Source organism: Seriola aureovittata, chromosome 14 (assembly GCF_021018895.1).
Source record: "Seriola aureovittata isolate HTS-2021-v1 ecotype China chromosome 14, ASM2101889v1, whole genome shotgun sequence".
NCBI classification, from domain to species: domain Eukaryota; kingdom Metazoa; phylum Chordata; class Actinopteri; order Carangiformes; family Carangidae; genus Seriola; species Seriola aureovittata.
In genome coordinates, this window is record NC_079377.1 from 21,916,432 (window position 1) to 21,934,747 (window position 18,316).

An 18,316-nucleotide genomic window follows, 5' to 3' on the forward strand; every position below is an offset into this window, starting at 1 on the left:
GAGACAAACAACCATTCATGGAGAAACCACAGTACTCAGAGGAATAACAAACTTCACACAGAAAAAGCCCCTGCAGGTTCGAACCCAGAACTTTCTTGCTGTGAAGAGACAGTGCTAACCAAATACCAAAACCAAAATAAAATAAAACAGAGAAAGACCAAACCAGTGCTTATGACATACTTCTGGTGTTCTGATGCTCTGTCTTATAGTCAGTTACTATGTGATGGAGGCTCCAGCAGGAACTGAGCCTCCAGCCCATGCAGTTTTAATACGACCACAAATCAATCTTCTCTATTTCAACAGCTTCTACATGAAACTCTGAGCTTCACAGGCAGCGGCTGTCAGCTCCTCTGGGATAAACCTGAGCCCTTTCCTGCAGGTCATCAGTTAACCTCACGGAGTGATCCGTCTTTCAAATTTACTCTGCTTGCTGTAAACCTGCGCAGAAATGAAAGCGATGACCTCACCATCCCACGAGTTGAATTACCTGGTTCATTTTTTCTGTGTCTTCATTTTGATCTGTCTTGTATGCATATATGAACACCTGTATGAACTGTATTCTGCCTTGTGCAAAGAAATTTCCCATTTGAGATTAGTTTTTAATCTTGAAATTAAGCTTAAGCAGAGTGTAACATATGCATGAATGTCAGCGAGGCAACTCCGTACTTTAGCAAACTGCAGTGCAAGGACTTCACCTGTGTGTCATTATACATAATTTATATCAGGACTGCTTTTTTTATCTTTTACGAAAAAAATCCCCCTAGTTTTATCCTGTCTACCTGTCTGACACCGACTTCATACTTCACCTTGCAAAAGCTCAACCTGAGCGCAGAGGATTACTGAATATTGACCCCTGGTATATTTACTTTAACAAAATATTCTAGGGGTAAAATAAGAACTCATCTTAATTATGAACCAGTGAGCTACAGAACTATAAACTGACATTTTGATGAATATATAGTAACGAGCAAATGGGATGCTTTTGGAGAGAGTGCATGCATTTTAATAAGCCAGTGTATTCATTCAAACAGTTTGGACAGCTCCTGGCAAACAGAGTGGAACTAAGTGTCTTCTGTTAAGTGCTGCTGAAGCTGCTTAGTCTACACAAGGGAACAAAACCCTCATAATGGGTTGTTATGGTGGGGGGTGGGGCGGCAGACTCGTACACACTAATGGGAATCTAATGCAAGTAAAGGTGCAAATCAGTTAACTACCTTTGTTTTAAAAGTTAAACTTTTTAAGGTTTAAAGATGCACAATGACTTGGAATTAGCGAAAAGCAATGCAGCAGAGCAACAAAACTGCTCATGGGACGCTACACTGTGGTCAACTCTTCTGAAGAAATTTACATGTCCTTTCTTCTCTTTATCTGTGAAATTTTTAATGTTAAAACGTCATCATAGTTGACTGTTTCATTGGTTGGTTATGGTTACAAAAACAAACTCCTCTATGAGAGCTTGATGCAAAAATAGGCCTGCTCTTACCAGTGATCAGTTACAAGTAATTTGGCATCTTGGACAAATGTAGGACACAATTTGATGTTTATTCATATGTGCTCTATATAAGGGATGAAGCGGAGTAGCTGAACTTGACACTTCAATACCCCAAATCCATCAATGTGCAAGGAACGAGTTACGGGCTGTGAAGAAACAGCTCAGTGAGAAGTTAGCCTTCAGGGTTTTCTGGCAGAAAGCCAGAAACACTTTTTGGCAGAAAATTCTGTAAAAACTGACAAGGTCTAATTTCAGAGGATGAATGGGTCAAACATAGGACTTTCTTCCAGGAGACTTGGGTTCATGTGCCATTTGACTTTTTGACCCTGTTAACTTATTATTTTCTCTTTTTGTTTACTTTTATTTTCAGTTTTCAGTCACAGTTTGGTTTCGGTTAAGGAAACAAAACTAGTTGGTTAGAAAAGCTTTCTGTCAGAAAGGCCTCAAGGCAAACTTCTCCCATGTGCTGAGAAAACACATCAGAGTAAAGAAACGTGTGGCATATTGCAGAGGGGTTAGAAGAGGTAAGAATGAGAGATAACAGATCTGAAGGTCTTAGAATAAAAACTTAGAACACGTCATGCGAGTCAGTGAAGCCTTAAGCCAATCAGAGCAAAGCTGTGTTGTTACAGAGGTGGTTCCCAGCCGCCGCCTCACAGCTGCGAGATTTTAATGTCGTGTGACATGGTGACGTTCTGCAGCGTTGATGACAGTTGGGCAAAGTTTCTAACCAGCATTTGTTTTAAGTCCAGCATGCATCATGTTAAGTCAGCACCGCAATAAATTGAATGCACCTAATCTGTGTCGGGGGGGACGGATTAAGTGCATTGTGATAACGAATAAACATGAGCTGAGCGAAGTGACAACTCCCCCAACCTGAGCAGCCCACGACAAAGTCGGATTTCTGTGTAACAGCAAAGACAGAGATGATGCTGCACAATGAACCTTGTTGTCACTCTTTCAAGATGGTGTGACTTTCATAACTGTCAGTAATGAATTAAAAGTTCAAGCTTTACTTTTTTCCAGCCTCATGTGGCACCCTCTTCTTTGGGGTTTCTTAATCATATAGACACACATGCAACACACACTTACCAACGTGTGATCAAAAGCTGCTGTGTAGCAATCATTTTGTCGAGTTGCACCAAATTTAAATCTAAATTCTTAAAGGTCCAACTTTGGTGCTTCTGAGTTTCTTTAATAAATGTTTACAGAAAGTGAAAGAATACATAGTGGTGGGTGTGCTTGCTAACTTAAAATATGACATTTTCTTTTCACTCAACAGCATCGTACTGTTGTTGCAGAGAGCTCCATCATGCAGAGGAATCACTGTCAATCATCAACTGTACGTGTTTTGTTCAGGCTGAGGTTTCTTTTACTTCCACACAGTCAGGCAGTAGAATTTGTTTGTACATATGAAAACCCATCTGACATTTACAAAATAGGAAATTAGCTGGTTGAATCATTGAACATACAATTTGCACAAAGGACAGGCAGATTCATGGGCATGTGCCAAATGTATGTATTATTAAATCCTGCTCACAGAAACGCAAACATATAATTTGATGTCTCATGACATGATCTTCTGCAATGTGCTCAAGGCAGATATACAAAGCTCATGACAATAATGATATAGTTTTTATATTTCCCATGACAAGAAGGCACCGCAGGAAGAGACAATTAACTCAGGTGATATGAGATGGAAGAGGAACCAGAAAACGAATATTATACAAAAATAATATTATTAGAAAGAAAATGAATAAAGGGGGAGGGGGAAAAGGGAAGGAGGGGGAAGAGAAGGAAGGAGAAGAAAGAGTGGAAGAGGGGAGAAAGAAGGATAAAAAAGGGAAGAAAAGGGAGAGAGAAAGAGTTTTTAAATGAGCTAAACCTATTTCAGTTACCTTTAGTTTTTCTTTTCATTTTATTTATTTATTTATGTATTTATTTGTTGTCCTAAATTAACCTGTTTATTTAATTATTTTTTGTTTTTTTGGATGGGGGTGGGGAGGATATATACAGTGGCCATCATAAAGTTTCCTTTTGTTCTTTTCTCAGAAATAACTACTGCAAGGGAATGCAACTTAACAAATAAAGAGTATAAAAATATATACATAAATAAATAACTCAGTATGAAAACAAAACATAAGCAGACAGGCAAGAAGAGAAATGTAATGACACATTCAAAGGATGGTAATAAAATTGAAATATAGAGCCATAGAAGTAGAACAGCAGGAGAAGAAAGAGAGCAGAGGCCAGAAAAGGCAGCAACAACCGTGACAACAGCTGCAAATGAACCGGGGAGAGGACCAGCATGGCAAGAGTTTAGGCTCCAGCATCAAACTCAGAATGGCAAGATACAGATTTCAAAGCCATTTATACTACTGTGTAGACCAGGAACTGGCCATCAGTATGGCTGCTGTCCTGCTGCACACCTCAGACCACAAAGAGAATTTACTGTTTAGTGAAATGAGATGGATAAATAGAACGTAATAGAAGTAATAGAAGTAGAAGGAGCATCAACCACAGAACACAAGCTCAGCAATTTAGATGCAACTGAAAGCAATAATAGTAAAGCAAGATGACACATGACTGCAAATCTCTCTAATTCCTATCTGAATATTAAGTATTTCACCACTACATTAATCAGCAGCTGGAAAAATATGCAACATCCAACAGAAGATGAACTCAGCCACAAAAAATTATTCAGTATTCACTTCCATAAAGTTCGGGAACTGCAAGAAAGAGTGATCAGCAGATATTCTGACTTTTAGTCTCCAGTATGGGTCAACCATCAAAAACACTGGATCATAAACCTCCCATAATACCGCTGAATTGTGCCTTTAATTCAATCCTCCTACATGCCAATATCTCTGAAACCCCACACCCCCTGTATATAATGTAGGCGGAGATAACCCTGAAGGCAATAACCCATCAGGGGTCTTTTGTCAGACTTTGGAAAGCTCGCTCAGCGGTAGAGAGAAATTATACAACAAGCCTGAGGAGTGCTGACTCCTCATGACAAGTCACCTGAACATGATGCGTAAAAGCAGTGGAATACCCCTTTAATTCTCAGCAAACACAGCACAGTAGATAGCATCAGCATAAGATCAGAAACTAGTAGTCAGCAAACACCATGCTACTTAACGGTCTACCTGAATTGCTGGAAGAGCAGTAAAACAACCACCCCGTAGCTTATTGAGACATATTGCCCAGCACACAACCTCAGACTAGTCAGAACATGAAATGCATGTTATCACAAACAGTAAATGCTTTGTCAATAAAGAGTCAGTCTGCAGAAATGGGTGTTATGACTTCTATTGCAACAATGACAGAGTTATTTGCATCACCAGAAAAGTGTTTGACATTTGAAAGTAAATAAAGTTAACTTAGCTTGTTTAATTAAAAATCAGACCTGTTTTATAATGTAACGCAGCGCCAGTACGACTTTGAGCAATCATGACATGGTCTGTACGGGGAATTAATCACTTTACCTTTGCGGAGGACAAGGATAAGCTTTCCTTTCTCTAGCTCCAGGGTGAGGCTGTGCTCGCTTTGTCCCTCTGCATGAAGCAGCGTCCCAAAGTTCCTCAGGGTTTTAAATTTCAGAGAGATGCTTTCCCTGGTCACCTGCCTCGGCCTGGGTCTCAGCCTGTACAGGAGGCTGCTGTGGCCATCGAAGCTCACTACGTCAGAGTCTGACAAAGACAAGAAAACCACATGTTACTTAAACTTTAAATGCAAAGTCAAAACAGTTCTTAAACATCCTGTTTGTAGACTTTTCAATTAAATGACTTTTCAAAATTGCTGTTAGTTTGGTTTATGGCACAAAAGACAGAAAAGATTTATTGTAATAAAGAAGAAGAGTTTACTTTTGGTGCAAACAAAGTTAAACTACTGAGAGAAGATACCAAAGACTGACTGAAAAAAAAAATTCACATTAAATAATTTTAGGAAGATGATAACAAATGTTCGTACACACAGATTTGTGCAGGGACTGTGGGAAATGTCTTGATGACTGATGAAAGAGAAACGATAAGAACACAACTTAAAATCAAATATCTGTCAAGTATTAGTTTTGAACAATACACACAATTCACAGTTTCCTCCAGTGCTGAACACATTGATTTATAGATACAACCTTTGGATAGAACTTTAAATCAACACAGAGACATTAAGAGAGGTAAAAGGCAAATGTGGATAGTGCAGAAGCTCTGAAAAGACTGTAATTCAACAGCTAACGTGTAACAATGTAGACCTGTCTTTCTATTAAACTTAAATTAAATTTACCAGCACTAGAAAACATTAACTCTGTACATTATTTGGTGCTGGGACTACCCTCATGGATCATGGATCTTATTTTCATAAAGACATAATTCAATAATATCAGTTTCCATAAACATCCTTTTGATTATCTAAAAAAGTTTCTGAGATTTTAACTTTCATTTAAAAATGTGGACTCTAATGTACTGTATGTCTTAGTTTTTGAATTGCATTATCTTTATTTGTCTGCATCATCATCTAGTTTGTTATTCTGGTAATAAAAAATGACCAAACATCTGTGTAGTCTGCAGTTTGAAGTTTGGATTCTTTATCTAATTTCCATCCAGAGCCAAGAACCAAATTGGGTTTCTTAGTAGAAAGTAAAGTGAGTGAGTGACTGGACACTAAATGCAGACAGTCTATAGAGAAGCTGGTCTTTAAGCTGGTGTCTGAATATGAGAAGCAAATTACAGACTATGGAGCATCTTTCAGGATCCACTACCATCGCCCATCTTGGTGGCGAGTGAGTTGCTGTGCTCACACTAAAAATCTGCCACCTACAGTGTCGCTATTGAAGCATCAAATTAGAAATGTCAGCTGTGATGCATCAATTATTTCATTCAGTGTGTTTGGACCTTTAGTGCTGACAGTGACGCAGGAAACAGCACAAACCCCAAATTTTAATTATTCAAAAGTCAAAGTCCAGAAGTTTTTTGTGGTTTTTTTTTCTCTCTTTTCCATCACCTTTTGGCTGAAACGAGGAAGTGTTGCCAACATCCTCAGAGGCAAATTTATTCATTTCCCTGAGCTGAAAGCAACCGTTAAATCAAACTGAATCTACAGGCAAACACACACTTTTGTGCCAAGCACTCTGTCAGAGATAATTGATTCTTGCACAAAGGTTATAAAAACAATGTATTTTCATAATAATATTTTCATGTATTGAACTGTTGTTGTTTACAAATGTCATAACTTCTGTTATTCCTCTTTTAAATGTGAGATATTTCCATACTAATTGAATTTAATTGTTTTACCTGTGGCGTGTGTAGTGCCTCAAGTTTAAAAGTAAAAACAAGCAAAAAAAAAAAAAAAACTGTTGCAGAAAAACTTCTCACACTTGGTTGAGGTGAAAAAGCTTCAATGTTGCTGAATAGAGGATGCAAAAAAATGGAAATGATGGAGACATATTTTGTGAATAAATAATAACATTACAATATGTTACACCCCTCGCTAAACCAGAAGGCCAGAGAAGATAAAGAATTGAAAGGAGGAGCTGTAATGTAACCCAGTAATGCTGCACATCACCCTCCTCTTGTTTGTGTCAGCCATGAGAGCTGATAAAAATGCCAAACGATATGGGTGGATGAGAGAAGACAAATTGATTCATTAAACTAAAGTAACGTGAATGCCATCTTAAATTATGGAAATGCCATGATGTATCATCAGTGGTGCGTGACTAATTATGAAATCCTGGAAGCATCTAAACTGTTTAACATAAACATTAAACAGTGGAAATTGGCATTGTCGTGGGATATACGACAAAACAAAAATTATTACTGACAAGGAAATAGACATAGGCTAATTTAATCTGCACCAAATAAAACTTGAATTTGTTCTTATAATTACGGGAAATTCAAGACGTCTTTAGATATTGAATTTGAAACATAAAATATAAGACAGGGTCAACCATAATGGCCACTGAAAAACAAAACAAAACAAAAAAGAACAGTGGGCTAATTGCATCTCTGCTAAAATGCTTATTGCTAAAACAAAAAAAAATCTGTATTTTTGTACTTCCACCGTCATGTTTTCAGTTTATGCCTGTAAGTGGGAGATTTAAAAAAAAAAAAAAAAAGACAGAACTGACTGTAAGGACATCCATAGGTCTCCAGTCTGAGTCCGATGCGACCATTGGGATTCCAGTCCAGGGGGAGGAGGCGGACATAGCGAGCAATCACTGGATGCTGGAGCTTGTGCTGAACCACACTGTCTGCATTACTGTTGCCTGGAAAGGCCTGGGAAAACACATCAGCAGCAGAGAGTTACCTCATTTTCTGGCTTCCCATCCATGCATCTGTCCATCATTAGCTTGTGAAATAGCACTGCAAAGATAACGGTGAAATTTCTCCCTCTGGATCTTTATTGTAGTCAAGCTTACGACTAAATGCGTGAACGTGTTCTTTCATCTGTTCATTGAAGTTGAACTGCAATCCCCAAGGCTTCTGTGGGAAGTGATGCGTTTGGTTTTCCTCTTAATGAAGGGAATATTGTGGAGATAGGGCCATGCTCCTAGTGAATGGTTTCTCAATCAGGTAGAAAATTAGATTTGTGAAGCATTAGCTGTAGCTTAATACGTAGTAAACCTTTTGGTAAACACTTGGTCCGTGGAGAACAACATTTATTAACCTCACACTCTTTCTGGTTGGACTTGATCTTAAGCCCTTTGATCAACTTTCTATATAAACCATATACATTTTCTCTACTTTTAGTCTCTATTGGTTTCAGGTAGCTCTGCTTCTTTTCGCAGTGACATAGAAGTAAAATAGTGTTACATAAATAAATAAAATTTTGTTTGATTATGCTTTTAATTGAGATGCAAATAAACTCAATCTACAATTAAAGACCAGAATTTCAGCACCGTTAGGAAGGACAGGGGCTGAAGTATGGCTTAGTGACTGATGTCCTTCTTCGGAGGGAGGACGTTTACTTAGCTACTAGCTCCAGCCTGCTGTGCTGTAGCCGACCCTGACCTCTGACCTCTTATTATTAGGTTCGATTTATAAGTTAGATTTCCTTGGGGCTGTTGTTGCATAGAGAGTTTATGCACATGTGAATATTTGCATCCCTGTGTGATACTGTGACCCTTCTTCTGAATCATCTGAACCATAGGCTACAATTCTGTGTTGCACATGTTCTGACAGCTTTGAACAGCTGAGCCTGTCCTAACCTCCACTAATGACTGCATCCTGCTGAGGAGAACACTGCCTCATATATTTTTGGCTCTGGCTTTTGAAATACGACCTGAGTTGAGGTATTAAATCCTTGTAGGTTCGAGAGAGAGTCTTAGAATAAAGCAGAATGTCAGACATGATATGACAGAACTCTTTCTTACAGTGCACCAAAGAAACAAGAAATACCAGGTTTGTCTGACCTAATTATCTAAGAAACTTTCTGAAGGCCTGGACACACCAGGATTTAAAAAAAAGCTAAACTTTCAGTTCACTCGAAGGGATTCACCACAATTAGATCAGCTTGAGGAGGCAAATGTTCCACATAGGTTCAACTTTTGTGAACTTTGACACAAGCCTTGGCGCCGCTGACCGAGAGCAAACTGTCTTGAGTTCTGATCTCTGAAGGAACGGAGAAGCAAAGAGTCCAAAATAGAGAAGCTACTGTGGCTTAATAGCTCTGTTGCACCGATCACTTTTATTAACCTACTCTGTCAAAAGTATGAACTGCTCCACAAAGGACAGTAATGACACAGGAATCAATGGTACAAATAAGTCTTATACTAAAGAGAAAATTGGGATGCTGTGTTGCCTCCGCTTAAAGCAAAATTAAAGTTTAGAAATATCATATTATTCATTATTAGGAGTGTATGAGTCAAAAATAGTCAACTACTCTGCTTTATTTCACTGTGTGGAGGTGGTTTCATCAGGTTTGACTGACAGTGCTGGCAACTTCAGCAAACTGTCATCACATTCTGATTGAAATGCTGCAAAACTGTGGATGGTGCACAGAAATATGTGGCATCTTCTACATCACTTGCATGAGAAAAAATAGGGATCAGTAAAGGTAAATAAAGCCAATATCTATAACCTCAAACTTCACACTGACACTTTCTACAGCCAGTTCGTAGCTGTTCTCACAGAGCCCATATTTGCATTTCAGGATGACGCTCATTAACAGAATCTGCGACTTCGCCTGTCCTACTGGGAAATCTGTTATGTACTTCCAATCCCTTTACCTCCATTGACACATAACGATGCTATATCCCATGGTTAGAAGAGTATATACTTCCAACAACATCTGCACTTTCACATCCTTTGTAGCAGACATAAAGAGGAAGAAAAAAAGAGGAGAAAAGATGAGACAGGAGGAGAAAATTAGCGAACGAGAGAGTATTACTCAGCCTCACTAACTCTGGCCCCTAAGCTTACAGGAAAGAGGGGTCCTCGAGGAGTTGCGACCGACGAAGCAGCCTCACCAGTCAACTCTGTTACCCGAAAGCCATACTAAACTAGGCTGACTAATATGAGGAGCTTCAGAGGGACTTTTGAGGCATGCAGCGGATTTATCCCGATTTATGCTGAGTGTGAAATCAACAAGCTTTTAAGCTGTGAAAAGCCCCTTTCTGTTCTTTCTCTGAAGAAGTCTTAGCCTGACATTACTTTTACCCTCACTGTGAGAGTCTTACATCTCACCAACTTTAAACTGAAGCTGTTTGTCACAGCGTCGCTGTAATAGGGAGAATTTTCCGTCTATGTCACGAGATGTGAGGTAATGCTTGACTACCTCTATCTACTATCTAAGTGTAATTTGGTTAACACAATGGATGAGAGAGCCCCCACTGGAATAAAATAACATGTAAGCAGAATTGTATGAGTAAAACTGATGCTAATTCCTTTGGATTTGGTGAATCTGAATAAATCAGAGACATACCTACTTTGGTCGGGCCTTCAGCACAGTGGCAGAGCTTTACTGAAAGACAATTTTTCAGTTAATTCTGCTTCTCCAGTGCAGTGCTGTACCCAAAATGTCATACGCACTGTTATGGCTCACTGGGACACAGAGACATCAGTAAGCTAATGTTATTCAATTGAAATGCCTTTCCTAACTCGACAAGTGAAAATATCTGTTGTGACAAAAGGCCTATTGTCTCTGCTGATAGTGTCTGATACAGCAGCAGCAAAATCACCGACCAACTGATGTTTATTACACCAACAACATGGGTGTCAGTATGATTTTATACAGTGCACTCACCCCTATGTTGTCCTCCTGTCGATACTGTTTCCAGTTGTGTCCTGTGTCACTGAACATCAGCAGGTAGGCCGTCAGCCAATCGGAGCTGCCATAGCGACCTTGCGTGGCAACAGCAGTGATTTGTGTTCGCCCACCCAGGTCGACCTCCAGCCACTGATACCTGTCTGAACTCAGAGGAGACCAACCTCCAGCGCCTGTGTAGGGAGAGAGAAACACCTCTGAATGATCCAAAGAATGAAGTGAAGACTTTTATTCCTAAACATAGAAATCATATTTGGGTGGTTCAAAAAACTCACAGAATAATGACAGAATAAACACTGATAATAAGATTAATTGTTACATTAATTTACACTTTTCTCAAGAAAGTTAAGAGTGCTGGAAAATCAAAGGGGAATAAAAATTAATTAAAACATATGATCTGCTGAATCCTTTAAAATACTATCAATGCATTAACAAGAACAAAAAAGTTTTCAGACAAATGCAAATCCATCCAGAGTTTTCAGCTGTTTCTTAAAAGAAGACAAATCTTACTATCTAACGTCTTTCATCAGACACAAACTTTTCCATAGTTTAAAAGCCCTGAGCACAAAGGCTTTATCAACGTCTCTCTTTGATGTTTAATTTGGAACAGTCAAAAGAGTTTAATCTGTAGCTTAAGGACTGCTCTGCACATAATATAAGCTGCAGCTGAGGCATTTATGGTGGACACCGCCAGCCTTATACAATATTAAAACTGGCCAGCTCATAGAAGACCTTCATATAATCTGACTACCAGAGCACAGGACCATAAAATGAAGATGTGTTAAATAATTAAAACACCAAAAGGTGTGTGTGTGTGTGTGTATTTGTGTGCATGTCAAAGTGCTGAGTCATACCAAAGTGACATTTTGCCGCTAGAACACCATCCTATACGTATTCATTACCAGTTCTACTTTTGTGAGAATTTTCATGGTGTAATACATTCTCTAAACCCTAGACCTAAACCTTTCCTAGTGGCGATTGCAGCATTTATGGCTTTTATTTCACCTTCCTTTCCTGTGAAATTACTTTATTCCTTTAAATCCTTTAATTTCCCACAAGTTAGGTTCCTAACCTTAATGGTGCCGTACGGAGTTTTGAACGCTAGTAGCAGAATGTTTTTATAAGTGGGTCCCTGTTGTGTTTGTGCCATGCATGTGCAATAGCACGTGGGCAGCATGACTCATGTCCTGCCCTCGGTTTCACACTGTTTTGCTGATCGACACTTGATGACGCCAACAAACTTCGCAATGCACCACTAAAAGTAGGAAGAGAGGACTCTGAACGGGTCAACATGGATGTGAACAATGGAGGATATTTTTTTTTTTAAAATTGCAAATATTTTATGAAGAAGGAAATGTACCCAACATGTTTGTTACACCTCGAGGACACAAGGAAGTTACGGTTTACACTGAATGTAAAGGTAACTTTTAATTGTTTACAAGAAAGCTCCTCAGGGCGTCTTTAACAGTCCCTCATCTGCCCTGCAGAATCTTCTGAGCAGCTTATCCCACTGACAAATGATTGGTTCTTTTCTTAACCGTTGCTATTTCAATGTTTCACCCCCAACATCTTACCCAAGCACCATTTCTGGATCCATTATCCCCATGAACACCGATGGCCCTCACCTCCACCGCCACTTGGTGATTGGCATTAGAGCTGCCATTATTTTGCTCTTTCTATGAGGTTTCAGATGGAGCAGAGTCTGGGACAGGGGGAAACAATAACCTAACTCACAATACACCCAATAAGTCATAACGGGCCATAACCCACACACAGTTCAGATGTGTTTTTAATTTTAGCCGCCTGCCCACTTTTGGGTGACTTTGAAGACATATCTAACTAATAATTACAACCTGTAATCAGTCTCATCCTTTTGAGACTGAGGTATCTGGTTTGGTGACAGCAATAGATTAGAAGAAGAAATATATTGATGTCTGTAACACAGCTCCTTTTAGAAAGAACTTTTTGGATCTGGGCTCTCTGCCAGCTCAGCCACTTGGTATCAGCAGAGTTAGAAGTTGCGCGAGAGCCTTCGGGATAAAATAAAGAAAAATGACTTGGTGCTTGCATAAGCCTTTGTATCTTCTTCTTAGGAGCAAGATGTTTCAACATTTTCACCAATAAGCATAGTACAGGAATCAGACCCCTATTTCATGTGGAAAAATGTAAACATTTCACACAGCAAAGGACTTCTGGAGCCAGCATCTCGTAGTCATTAGATGGTGTTACTTCCCCTCCCAAGGCAGATATTAGATTACGCAACTTTGATGACTTACTACAGCAGAGTCAGAGTCAGAAACTCAAAGTTGTACCCAAGTCTCTGTCTGCCCAGAATGAAATGTGATGAAATGCCTTCTGCATTTTTTGAACATAGAAGAGCTGGTAATTTAGATGGCTTGAATATCAACTGTTACAGGAGACGCAGAACTACAATAAGCTATAAGCATCTAACCATAGACCTAGCTGGTCAAGCTTGACATCATCACATTGTAATCGTTAAAAGGTAAGAAAAACATATAAATGAAGCTGACATTTCTTGATAAAACACATTTAAAGCTTCATTTGATATGAGAAAGATTTTCATTAAGTACTTAGAGAATACCATTTTCTATAGGGATTTAATTAATCTACAGTATTGTTAAGTGGCAGTAAAAACAACATGCACAATAATGAGCCTGACAGTATTTGTGAATACTTAATTACTTCTTTGACTTTGCAGTCCATGGCTTGTGTACAGAGACTGATGCAAATGACAAAAAATAAACAAATTAAGAAAACATCAATATGACAAGTCATCCACAGCAAATAAAGAAACGTACCACAAGTAGCACAGACAACAATGGAAGTGTTTCCTGGGGACATAAGAGTGATGAACCCGGCTGGTCCGAGCCAGGTTCATCTATGTTACTTGCAGTGCGTTTGTCTATTTGTTTGTGTTGTGAGTTCTTGCTGTACACATGTTGATGAACAAAGATGCTTACATAATTTGCCTGTATCTTCTTCAGTTCCAGTGCAGTGAGCTCTCTCAGCCACTGTACTTGTGACTACCTAATAAGCATTTATAGGGTAGAGCACTTTTCATTTATACAAGGAAGCATCCGCATTGTTTTTCAGTGGCCTCCATGTTTTGTCTCATTCAATTGCAACCTACCATCTGCACAGAATTACTAGGTTAAATCTTTTTCACATTTTGTGGGAGGTTTATTAAATAACCACCAGCAGTGCTGGAGCAGAGGCAGCAATTTTGATCAAAGGGATTTCAATTTTTTAAAGGCACTATAATCACAGTTTATATGTGATTACAGCATTTGTTAAATTAGTATGATTGCAATAGGGTTTGTGGAAAAATGTGGCAATGCTGGTGAAGTCTGTGTCGATGCTTTCACTTAGATCCATATCAGTCAGACATTTTAAAATCCTACACATATGGGCTTTAATGTATGATTCAAATAAGCAACATGAATTATGCTGTAAAAATCACATCAATTGTTTAAAAACAGCTTTGACAAAGGAAAAACATGCATCTTGTATTTTGTAAGGTTTTAATGAGTAATCAATGATTGATCAAGGATGTTCCCAACAACCAGTTAAGGAATTTGGGTAAACTTGCATTCCTATCAATTCTCTCACAGGTTAATGTGCAGGCTAATAGTGCAACAAGACTGCAGAGTGCTGGGAGGAAGCAGAAATCGCTCTGTGTTTCCCTTAAACAGAGCTGTGTATTGTGCTGTGCAAGTCTTTGCTCATTTTGCTTGTAAATTAACTCTGAATGAAGCGGTTCCTCAGAGAATGACTGTAGAGGATGAGGAGCATTAGCGGCAGCTGGAGGAGGCGTAAATGAGCAGCGGTTTGATTTCTACAAAGAACAGCTGGGATTCAGGAATCAAAGCACTTTTTTATTTTTTACATCAATTAAGCATTTTGTTATATTGTGGATTCCTTCTGAAGTTAGGGTTGTTGCTTTCAAAACTTAATTAGATTTATTGATCAGTCAAATTCAGTTCTAAAACAGAGAATTAATAAGGCATTGTAACCTGTGAGGCGGTTTTGTTAGTAAGAAATCATTGATGAGGCTCACGTTTAGCTCAAGACATAATGAGCTAAAGCCTCACCAATATGAAACAGGAGATACTGAGATTTGTTTCATGGAACACCCTCAGCTCTAACGTTTCATCTGAAAGGAGGTTGTTGCACTGGCTCTATAATTTCGCTTGTGCATGTTTAACTTTGCATGTAAAGCAGCTGCTTGTTTGTGTGCATAGAGGCACGTATGCATGAATCCATACCATGAAATAGCTTTCTAACTATCAAGTGAAATATAAAATGATGCTGAAAAGGTATGTTTTACGTGTGTTTCCATCCTTTCTTTGTTTGTGTGCCAGGTAAAACATATACAAAATCAGAAGCACATCTTCAGTTTCCATCTTGTTTCATCACTTCCTCTCTTTGCTTCTCAGTTTTTCAGCTGTACCAAAAAAACCCAAAAGAAAAAGTATGTTTTGCCATTCAGATGCATCTGATCTTTCTTTAGAAGCATCTGATACTCCTTTATGCAGATCAAACTCAGATCGGTAAACAGACAGAGCAGGTTGACTGAAGCGGGGGAACACAGCGGGTGTGTTTGCTCACAGCTTTTGCCATCAAACACACCAAGGGAACAGCATCCTGCTGGCTGCGCTTCCTGCAGTCTCACAGGTGGTGAAAATCATTCAGATCCTCTGTCGTGTTGAAGACAAAGACATCACTGCGCTTCTATCGGATTCGTGGCTCTAGTATTAGTGGAAAACAGCCAACTCTTCATGCCAGAGTACACCAAAAAAAAGGGCATCATTTCTCACACCTCTGTGTATCAGCACATAAGTTTTATGGGGTTTTTTTTTAACTACTTGTCAGCTTACTTAGTTTTTGTGACAAACGTCAACCTTTTGCTAAGTGTGTGGTGCACTTATCTAATATATTCACCTAAAAACAGCACAAAAAGGAGGCAATAGGCAGTGTACTCTCCTCTGTCTGTACAACTGGTGAAAACACTGGAGATAAAAGAAAAGAAAGAGCGAGAAGAAAGAAAGACAAGGATGCGGCAATAATTTATTGATGTTAAACTGCTAAATTTTATATGTGAATACTGGGGAGTATTGCTGAGGCAGACATGGAACAGTTGAAAGACCACTGTGGCTTAGCTGACATGTAGGAAATTGTAGTTGTCCGTTTCTAAAGAACAGTAACATCCAGTCCCTTGATGGTCAAGCTAATTCTTACTTTACCTTAAACTGGAACAATATACTGGAACAATATACTCTCTTTAAACATAGTATGAGGAACAACCTGGTTGAAGGACAGTTATCACTGAAATGTGTATGGGAAATTTATGAGCACAACTCACTACTGCACTGGTGAAGTATCTGCAGTGGGAAGCCATGGCTGTGTAAAAGTGTCCATAAATATGGAGAGAGTTCAGCTGGAAAAGGTCATCTTTAAATAGGCAACTGAAAAATATCTGCCTGAGATGTTTTCATTTGGGTAGAATGAAACAACCCAGATATACGTACATTTGGATTATCACCTGCAAAAGGCCAAACTGTTAGCAAACAAGTGCCTTCTAACACACCCAGCCTGTTCACTGGAAACAGCAGCCTACAGTGTTTCATCTGGAGCTGATGAGAGCAGTGAGACTCAATCATGTGTGAACTGCAAAAAACTAAAAGCTGCAGAGTTTTTCTGTTAACCATTTGATTAAGTGTTTATATGGAAAGCATTGTCTGCCTTGTGCATGTTAATGTCTTTAAAGCAGCAAGAAGTGCAACACAACACTGTAATGGAAAGTTTCTCTATATTTTCTGTTAATATAAATAAGCTATTGCCGAAGCGATTGATGTATAACATTTTTTTCCTTGCATTTTGATGAGTAAAACCACAAACATGGTGTGTAATGTGGCCCAGTATTACAAGGATTTGCCATTGTCAGCTAAGACAGATGTTATCCAACAAACTAATTAACCTTTCCTGGTGGAATAGTTTGGGGGGAGTCCCCAGCTGTATATATATATATGAATATGTCGGTTTGTGTTGTACATTACCCCACCACCCAGATTTACAGTCCAAACACACATTACAGCTCACAGGCATGACAATGGTTTGTGGTAGCTACTGTTACTCACCTTCTCTCCGGTTCAGTTTAGCAAAGCCTGGCCCATGGCTGCTCGACAGCTGTGAGGAGCTCCTGAAGGAGGATGGCAGCAGATTCGACACCAGTGGACTGTGACACACCTCTGTTAATCACAGAACAAGGGGAACAGGTTATTTAAAATCGTGATGTAACTTGCAGAAGACAAAACGCTGCTGAAAACTGTGCTCCTTCCCTGAACAATCAGTTGCCTCACAATGAGAATGCTATCCTCAATTTCAGGGCTGAAAATGTGCCTTGTGTAAACAGCTGTTTTGACTATAATGAGAAACTGCTGGAGAATTAATGCATTGTGTCCTAGCTGCCTGAGGAGACACATAAAATAGACAAACTGGCCACTGGTGGAGTGGATCAGTGACAGAAGAGGCTTTTCATACTACATACACAATGGTGGTTAAAGCCATTATAACATTAATGCAGCATATACAATAATACATATTTGACCTGCTTTTGAGTGATTTACAGACACAACTGAATATATGTAAACATAAGCTGTACTCCATCTGACAGTACATGTTTAACTTTGTGTTGGTGAACAATACAAATGCAAACTCGTACATGTAGTCTGCACAAAAAAATATGCATTCATGTTTGATTTAATTTATTAAATTAGTTGAATTCCTCTTGTAATACACTACAATGCAAACTTAAACAACCCGGTGGAGTTGTCAGCTAAATCCTCTCTTTGATAAAAGATGTTTAGCTGAGAGCTGATACATCTCTTGGTGAGATTATATTAATGAAGGATCTTATGCTGTCTTTATTTTGTTTAGTTGAGATTTAATCAGACTTGGCCTCACTGCTTTGATATTGGATTTCTGCCCACTGAGGGAACTTACACAGAGAGTTTGACTTTGGTCTCTCTTTCATGGTACTTTGATTTTATCTGGCTTTTGTCCATTGATGTGTTCTGTTTTCACAATGCTCTACGTAATCAGTTAGTGTTACAATAACAGTCATGAACTATTATTACAGATTAAAATGTTCTTCATCGAGTCTCTGAAAACCTAAAATACTAGCAATGTATACATGATAAAAAAGTGCAATTTTTTACGTTTATTCATTGTTTTATCCAGAAATATTTGCTGGTTTTTGAAAGCAAAATAAATTGATTGGCCAGTAGCCAAATATAACTAAACGTGTTGTAATGACAAACTAGATTAGCATATAAAGCGTATGAAACTGCAATAAACAAAATTGGGAACAGCTTGAGTACACTGCTGTGATTCTGAGTCTGTAGAGTTAATATGCTAATTCTCTGCTCTGAAAGCTCGAAGTCAACATCTGAGCACTTCATCTCGAAATAAAAACACATACTGATGGCAGTTGCTAGAGGGGAACAACTGTGCACAAGAGAATATTTGATTTTAAAAAAGTTG

The 18,316-nt window shown here is 38.8% G+C and overlaps 1 protein-coding gene across 1 annotated transcript in view; it reads right to left on the bottom strand.

Annotated features, from left to right (window-relative positions):
• The window catches only part of LOC130181839 (contactin-associated protein-like 4), a 64,115-nt gene that overhangs the window by 29,934 nt on the left and 15,865 nt on the right, over positions 1 to 18,316 (bottom strand). The window contains exons 2-5 of the mRNA XM_056396294.1: positions 16,912 to 17,022; positions 10,733 to 10,926; positions 7,617 to 7,764; positions 4,981 to 5,184 (exon numbers count right to left, since the gene is read on the bottom strand). Of these exons, the coding sequence (XP_056252269.1) occupies positions 4,981 to 5,184; positions 7,617 to 7,764; positions 10,733 to 10,926; positions 16,912 to 17,022 (657 nt within the window). The remainder of the gene's footprint in view (positions 1 to 4,980; positions 5,185 to 7,616; positions 7,765 to 10,732; positions 10,927 to 16,911; positions 17,023 to 18,316) is intronic.